The sequence below is a fragment of the Populus euphratica genome, unplaced genomic scaffold (genome assembly GCF_000495115.2).
Source record: "Populus euphratica unplaced genomic scaffold, PopEup_1.0 scaffold68.1, whole genome shotgun sequence".
In the NCBI taxonomy this organism is placed as follows: Eukaryota; Viridiplantae; Streptophyta; class Magnoliopsida; order Malpighiales; family Salicaceae; genus Populus; species Populus euphratica.
In genome coordinates, this window is record NW_011499901.1 from 1,264,425 (window position 1) to 1,272,570 (window position 8,146).

The 8,146-nt window shown below is 34.9% G+C and overlaps 2 protein-coding genes across 4 annotated transcripts in view; one reads left to right on the top strand and one right to left on the bottom strand.

Moving 5' to 3' along the window:
- The window catches only part of LOC105132951 (endoplasmin homolog), an 8,002-nt gene extending 5,967 nt beyond the window's left edge, over positions 1-2,035 (top strand). For 2 of the 3 annotated variants that reach the window (XR_843671.1, XR_843672.1), the window contains one exon: positions 1,499-2,035. Coding sequence is in view for 1 of the 3 variants with exons in the window: in XM_011036706.1 (XP_011035008.1) it covers positions 1,506-1,661 (156 nt within the window). In the remaining 2 variants the exon portion in view is untranslated. The remainder of the gene's footprint in view (positions 1-1,498) is intronic. The other variant, XM_011036706.1, reaches the window with a different exon arrangement.
- Positions 2,036-3,360: 1,325 nt separating this feature from the next.
- LOC105132952 (thaumatin-like protein) lies at positions 3,361-5,311 on the bottom strand. Its single transcript, XM_011036707.1, has 3 exons — positions 4,995-5,311; positions 4,210-4,882; positions 3,361-3,957 (listed from the first exon to the last, which is right to left on the bottom strand). Exons 1-3 carry the CDS (start codon positions 5,056-5,058, stop codon positions 3,750-3,752), a joined length of 945 nt encoding a protein of 314 aa, XP_011035009.1. The 5' UTR covers positions 5,059-5,311; the 3' UTR covers positions 3,361-3,749.
- Positions 5,312-8,146: the final 2,835 nt, after the last annotated feature.

Below are 8,146 nucleotides of genomic sequence, written 5' to 3' on the forward strand. Positions count from 1 at the left end.
TGATACAACCCATATTTTCCATGTGTTGAAAGGACAGCGGTAGGGCGGCAGTACAACGGTTGTCCTAGCCACGTCCCTCCCCTGTTTTTACCTATAAAAACAGGGGAAGGGGATAAAAAAAAGACTAAGAGAGAGATAGAGGACCAAGAGAAGAGAGAGAACAGAAGAAAGAAGACAAGAGAAGAGAGGGAGCAAAACAAAAGACCCGAAAAGAAAAAAAGAAAAAAACAGGGACAAAAGAAGAAGAAAAAAAAAAGGAGGAGCTGTAACCAATACCGCCGTCACCTCTGCCACCGCAAGCACCATTGCGAGCTGCCATAGCAACCACTGCTAGTCAATTCCCTCATCTCTTTCTTCTTCCTTCTCCTTCTTCGCCCCGTATGTCTTATGTTCATTTTGCAACAAAACAAAAATAATTATAGTATAATAGGCCAATAACCAGCCAATTATAGTATAATGGGCCAGCCTCGGCCCATTTTGTTTTTGTCCAGCATTGGCCCATTGTATTTTTATGTTGGATCGGTGTCGGCCTATTTTATTTTTATGTTAAGTTGGTGCTGGTCCATTTTCTTTATGTTGAGCCATTGTTGACCCATTTGAACAAAAAAACATTAGTGATTCTCTCGCAGTTTTTATGTCATTTTGATTAATATCGGACAATATTTTTATGTTGTAAAAATACAAATCCAGTATTAAAACACTTAAATTTCGTCAAAGCTTTCAAAAATGCAAAAACATTTAAAAAAAAAGAAAAAAATATTTGTATGCATATGACCAAGAGTTTTTAAAGCTAACAAAATCATATTGTGTTATTCATACACTAAAAAATAATGTTTTAGTATGTATTTTGGCTTTAATAACCCATTTATTAAAGTCAAGAGAACAACGACTAAAATTTCAAAAACGATAAAAAATTTATTTATTTTTGTTTTAGTATCAGGGATTATAAATTTATACATAAAATGTATTTCTGAAAAGATATATTTTTATTAACGACATAGAACAATTAAATTTTTACCTGATAAGATAAGAATTTCCTTACAAAGAAGGACTTTTCTTAAACTGTAGATATATCTATAAATTTTAGACACCACAACAGACCTTAGATTTTATTACACAAAACAATACAACTTACTTTAGATAGGGCGTAGTTAGGATGCTAATATATTTCTTTTACACAATCAGTCTTTGTACCTTATCTTTAAGACTAGTTAGAGTTTCTAGTGAACAAAACACTAGTTAGTGGCTTCCAATCTATTTTTTTTTTATATTATAGACAAGAATTCATTGTTTTTTTATTTTGCCAAATAAACCTTTATATTTTATTTTTCTGGAGGTAGACAATCACCGCAATAACGCACGTACCAGATGGAGAATGTCCTAAATGATTTATGAAAGTCTTTATTGCACATCTCAGTTAAAAAATTTCAGTCTATGAGCAATATTTCTGTTTCTTTCATTAATAACTAATGGGTAATTTCTTTCCCCGGGACGATAGTGTGAAGCGAACTGCCCAACTGATGTACCAAGCAGCACTCTTCATGCTCAACGATCCCAAAGAGTTTGCCTCTCGTATCTACAACTCTGTGAAATCTAGCCTGAGCATCAGTCCAGATGCAATCATTGAAGAGGAAGATGATGTAGAAGAAGTTGAAACGTAAACAAAAGAAGCCACTTCCCAACACTGAAGCTGAACCCACAAGAGATGATGAGGATACAGAACCTTCTTCTGTCAAGGATGAGTTGTAGATTGCCCAAAGAATGTGCCATTTCCATCCTTTTTCAGGCATTCCTTTTTCCTGTAATGCTGTTTATTAGAGAAGCTGAACTGCTTCATGTATTTTTCACAGTCGAACTTCATAGTAGGCCGTAGAGCTAATGTATACATACGGATTTTACCTTTTCAGCACATAGTTATTGATGAGCTGCAAAAATGGAATTTTGGTCCCCTCCCTGTTTCATAGTCCGTGCACGGGTACAGGGTCTGAAGTTTTTGGTCGATTAAGGCCCATAAATGAACGTCGCGAGAATTTGTTACCTTCAGCTTTTACCTGCAAATTCAATTTACCAGGAAATCTGATTCCGAACTGGCCGCAACTAAAATTGACTCACAAGAGATAGGGAAAAGGTTTAGACTTGAACAAGGATGTTGGATCCTTTTAGATTCAGTTCTAATTTTGATAGCTTCTAAGCTTCAAATCTTTGAGAGATATTAGACATGGGTGTCTCTCCAAAAACAAGTAATCTACCTTGGCCCTTGAGAAAGTAGATACAAACTTTAATTCCACATTTCTTTCTTTGCCGATGAATACAAGAGGCTCAGAATTCCAGATGATGCCTTCGATGATTTCCCACTGACAGAAAATCTTGATCAGTAATGTATTCTTGAGAACTAAGAAATTCCAAAGCAGAATTGGTTAGTACAAAGCCGCTAATGCCTCCACAAACTTGGCAGTGGGTAAATTGGACCATATGGCCAAATGCACCATCTTTGCAACATATTATTCCTGATCATGGAGGGACCGAATCCTAAAATTTTCTAGCCATTGGCTTGGATTTGGGACCCTTGTCCTTTCTGATGGATTAAAATGTACATTCCATTGAAAAAGAGAATATCCTATTTGGGGAAAAAACCTTATATAGGCAGAACAGGTTTCTTCTTTTCCTAGTGCTTGGAGAGGTCAAAGATGCACTCAGGCAGGTTTTTCTATCCCCACCATTCAAAGCCTATCGAATAGCATAGAGGTCCTCAAGCTAAAGTAAAGAGTAACCTATCAAGTGCACGAATTTGAGTTCTTAAGCTTTCCGGAGCCTCTGAACAACAAAAATCCAATTTCACTATATTTGCATGAAGTTTGTCATTCAAGAAAAACTGTTTATGTTACTAGCTATCACATCTCACATTATCTATCTCATCTAATTTCACGAACAAATTACAAGAATGGAATCATTTTAAGTAGTTTGGGTTGTGGCTGTAATGCATGCATATGTTAATTGATTTGACAGGGCACTAGTCATTTCCTTCAATGAAAGATGTAAGTGTCTGCCATCTACATCTTATGGCCCAAATCTTAATCTTAGGACAGGTATTGATGTTCCTTCTACCCACTTCGGAGAAAGCTAAGGGGGCTTTTTAGAATGGAAACTAGATTATGCAAGGCTAACAACTTAACATCCATAAATTTCGAAAGTTCCTCTAATTTTGTTATTGATCACTTGATTTGTGGTCAGTGTCGACAAAGAAACAAAGGTTAGTCTCATGGATTTAAGGAAATGATAGGTGCATAGCCCTTTTGTAGACAGCATCATTACACTTCTCATATCGTAGCCAAAATCATTAAAAATCCACCAAGCTTGCAATTCCAGCAAAGTGGGCTTCCTTTAGATGGTTCTCACCAAACATGTTATCAAGATTCACAGTAAAGCAAACAACTTTCTTTCGAATGCCATCAAAATCAATTAGAATAATGATTTTGCTGATCTCGAAAGTGTCTTCCTTTCTAATTCATTGCTTTAGATCACAAATGGTTCTTACTCTAACGTAAAAGGTGAAAGAAATACAACATATGTGTGTGTGTGTGTGTGTGTTATTCTTCCTTGCAAAGAAAAAGGAAATATTTAAACTTTCTATACATGCAGTCTGGAAAATTCACTCTACAATCTGGATTTAATCAGCCATTTCATCCAATGCAAAACGAGTTTCGAGCGACCACTTAAGTTCTATGTGCTTTTGTCCAAAATTGAGGCTATTAATGAACCAAAGAGAGGAAAAGACAGGAAATTGTAGAAAGAATCAAGGTAAATTGCCAAACAGAACAAGATAGGGCGTTTGGCGAGTCCCCGCTGAGAAAGTTTGGCAGCCATGAAGTGTCCATTCCTACTGGCCCACCGCCCGATACTGTCTCAGACCCATTTGTTGTGCTTGCTGGTGGAGAATTGCCTCTTGCAGATTTTTGACTGTGGAATGAAATAAAAAATAATAATCAGAATTTAACTCCAAGATTAAAGCTTGAAAACATATTATATAAATAGTGTTTTCCTCTCACAGAACCTCAAAAAATAGAGACTTTTCCCTTTTCATTTTACAGATCATGTGCCAATTAATCTAATGCCTGCCTGCCACGGCAATTTCCTATCCGTATGCCACAAGCTAATATAAAATAGTTACAGAATAAAGTGAAAAATAAAACAGGAGCATACAATCCTTACCTTGTTAATGAAGGGCAGAATGTGATAATATAATCTGCTCCTGTACATGTAAATGTGCTAGTGGCATCATCATAAGCATAGCTATATGATCTCGGACACGCGGCCTTAAACATCTCTGAATAAACCGACGGCTTACATGTGTCCGGTGATGCATACGCGCCGCTGCAACAGTACTCTGGACTCCCAAAGGCTTCACATGCGCTCTTACAGGCCTGCCCTGAATCGGCCCGTAATTCAGTTGGGCATTGCTGGTTCATATCTGTTACACACCCGGTCGACAAGCAACTACCTGACCCGCCATTCGGTTCGACGATCATGGGTAGATTGTACCCATCAACTAAACTAACATCGTAAAAATCCAGTACACCTGATCCGACTGTGAATTCTGCTAGAGTGGCTGGTGGGTTTGCATTTTTACCATTGCATTCAATTTGGTTGGAGCTGCAATCACCTGTTAGGCAGGTACCCTGACCAGTATTTGGGTCAAATGTGCAACCCGTTCTGCCCCAGAACCGACCCGACCAATTTGGAGGCGCTTGGAAGGATCGTGATCCACCATGTGGGAGTTCAAATCCTGTGCTTCCCAATGGAGTGCTGCCTGCATTGGATAGAATGCCTGGCCACACTGTGTAGCCACATCTGTTTATGAATGTAAACGTAGCCCCTGATAGCCCTGTTACAAATGTGCATGTCCATATTATTTAAAACACATTTTCAAGCTACAAAAATCCAAGGAAAGAAGAAGAAAATCAGAATTAGCATGAACAGTAGTTTTCAAATAGTACCTTTGCAGATTGTGAGCAAAATGAGAGTGATGTGTAGAGCAGAACTGGTGAAGATGCGATCCATTCAGAGAAGTTTACGTGTAACAAAGGATAAGTATGAAAAAAAACCTTCCTCTGGTGACTAAAATGCCAAGCTTTCTGTTGATAGGAGGAGGAGGTGGAGGAGGAGGAAGAGTGAAAAGAGGACTTTGGTTGATAGACGACTCTGAGAAAAGATGAACAGAGAAATGATAGGGATTTTCTGCCCCAAAAACTATATGGTTACGAAGTACTGTTTTGCGAGTGAGAGAGATCAGAAATGGGAATGGTGGGAGGTAAGAAACTTATGACACTAAGTCCATAGTCACTCCATACCTCTATTTATAATGGTGGAAGTTGAATAAAATATAATCTTCTGTAAAGACAAAAGGTAAGTTCCCTTGGAGAAATTTCAATAGATAATTTTCTTTAAGTGGAAATACACTCTTTGTTATTAAAAAAAAAGAAAATGAAATACGTAGTAAGTTATAAATTTCATCTTATATATGCAAAATTTTTAATAGAATGCATGTATGAAACTCTTTGAATTAAATTCAATTTGTAGGTTTTATTAAAATCTCGTATTTAGAATCATTTAATTGTCAGTAATTAAATTTCTAATATAATTCAATATTTAATAAATAAATAAATAAATACGAAGTCAACCTCTTTGATTTATAAATCCAAAAAAAAAAAGTATTAAAACTAGCTTCCCTAGATACTCATCTATTTTTTTTAGAGACCTTTAAAGAAACAAAATAAAAATGATAAAAGTAATATAAAAAGCAAAACAAATTGAATTATATCTCTTTTAAATTTATGAATTTAATTTATTTATGAATTGAATTCAAATTAAATATTAATTATAATCAAATTCAATTACAATAACCAATTGATTCAAAAGGATTTAGAAAATATATCACACAATTTGTAATCTTTGATTGATGGTTATTAATTTTTTTTCTTTCAACATGATCATAGTTTTCGTGACCATAAATTAATTAAAATTTCAAATTAATAGTTTAAACTAATTCGATCAAAGTTTTTCATTCATTTTTAAATTACATAATGAGGATAGCTTCCTCTCAGCATATAATAATCAGATAAATTGAAATCATTAAGACTCGAACCCATCTCGCTGAATGAAACTACTAAGATAATAACACCTGAAAGAGAAACAAGAGAAATTCATTTTGTCAACTAATTAATCAATTTGATCCCTTACTGATTGTTACTTTTTTTAATCTTTTGGCTGAGATCAGATTGATATGCATGGACTCCTACTTTTCACCATTCACTTTATGAAATGTAAAAATTCTGTGGGCTAAAATACCGAATTATTTTTCCATTTATGGTTTCTTTCGCCAACCTTCTATCTGCCCATCTGCCTTGATCGGAAACCGATGACCTGAAGCAAAAGGGTTTTCCCATAATGATGAACTATGCATCCCCAGGGTCGAGTATTTTTGGTTAGTTTTGTTTATAGATAAAAAAGAACTAATCAAATCAAAATTTATTATTTTCAAAAATTATGAACTAAATCAAAATTGATTAATATATTTAAACCGGTCAATTTGGTTTGGTTTTTTTTTCCAAATCAAATTGATCAATATATTTAAACCGGTTATTTTAGTTTGGTTTTTTTAAAAAAAAAAAAACTCAGTCTTTGTTTTTTTTTTAACCCTTGCTGCATCCCATTAATTCTCTGAGAGTTATCTCTTTCAACAGTTTTACGATATTCCATATTAAGCAACGTTTACACATTGCAATCTCATAGAATTTAATTTGCAATTCAATGCAGCCTATGCAGGGAATATGTACGTACACACGCAAGGTTTATAAGATACTGTTCTTCATGGAGATGAGTCCTTAAGATTCATTGTAAAATCAATTGATTTTAGAAACAGAAACTAATTCTTGGTATTGAAGTTCTTGTCTTCAAGAGGATCTGCACATTGCTTTCTTAACGCGTCTTTAAATTTGATCTTCATCAACTTATTCTGCCCTAAATACAAATATAAATGGGCTGCCTAACGTGTTCGAAGAAAAATGTTGAAGAATCTCAGCCCTTTAATTTGTTTTCAGTAACTGATGAATGTGGCGATGTATCTTTCACGCATTTTCCTTGATCTTGCCATCCTTTAAAATAGAATTCGGTTCTTCGATAAATGAGAATTCTTTATTGAATTTTATGTACCCATTTTCTGCGTATCACGCAATAGGGTTTGTTTCACATTAATGTGGGATAGTTTTTCAAGAAAGTGCTTATTCCATCCGATGATAATTAATCAGTAAAGAGCATCCCAAAGCTTATTTCCTCACGACACCCGTCGCAAACTTGCGACTGAGAATATGAAAAATTATTGCTCTTTTTTTTTCAAATTAGAGAAATTATTAAATATATACATTTGAAGTTTCACTACATTAGACTTTAATTATTCAATATAAGTTAAAATTACATTATTCCATTTTATAAAAATAGAGAGTTCGTGTGTGTCTAAATATATGTTAAACACAATCCGAGTGACGAGTTAGACATCAATTATTAAAATTAGTAAGATTAGCATTTCCCTTATGTTCATAAACAAAGATTACCATGGACTTACAATAATCCAGGCATGGTAGAGGTGATTTCGTGGCATCGCTCTGTTTGTTAGCAGGGAATGGCAGTTATATATATATATATATATATATATATATACAGAGAGAGAGAGAGAGAGAGAGAGAGAGGGAAACGGAATGATTTGCATGGATCAAGAACTTTGCTCGTGGGACGGCGGAGCAGCGGTATTAATTTCTATTAAATAGTTTGCCATGGATATACTGAACACCGAAGCTGGCCACTGAGACACGGTCTCCCACCACAGCTGGCACAGACGGTGAAGGTCCGTGTGCTTTGCTGACGAATCAGACTCGGCATAACTTGAGCTCACCTAAACTGGTGTTAAGCTTTATTTTCATTTATTATAAAAAACGATATATTAATTTTATAAATACATATGAATGATTGGATTATAATACTAAAAAAAAGACTCAATTGTTTTTCAAATTCACATATCAGTTCCACTAGTCTAACAATCTTTTTTCTTATTATATTTCTTTAATATGTAATGTTATTCATAAACTAGCACACC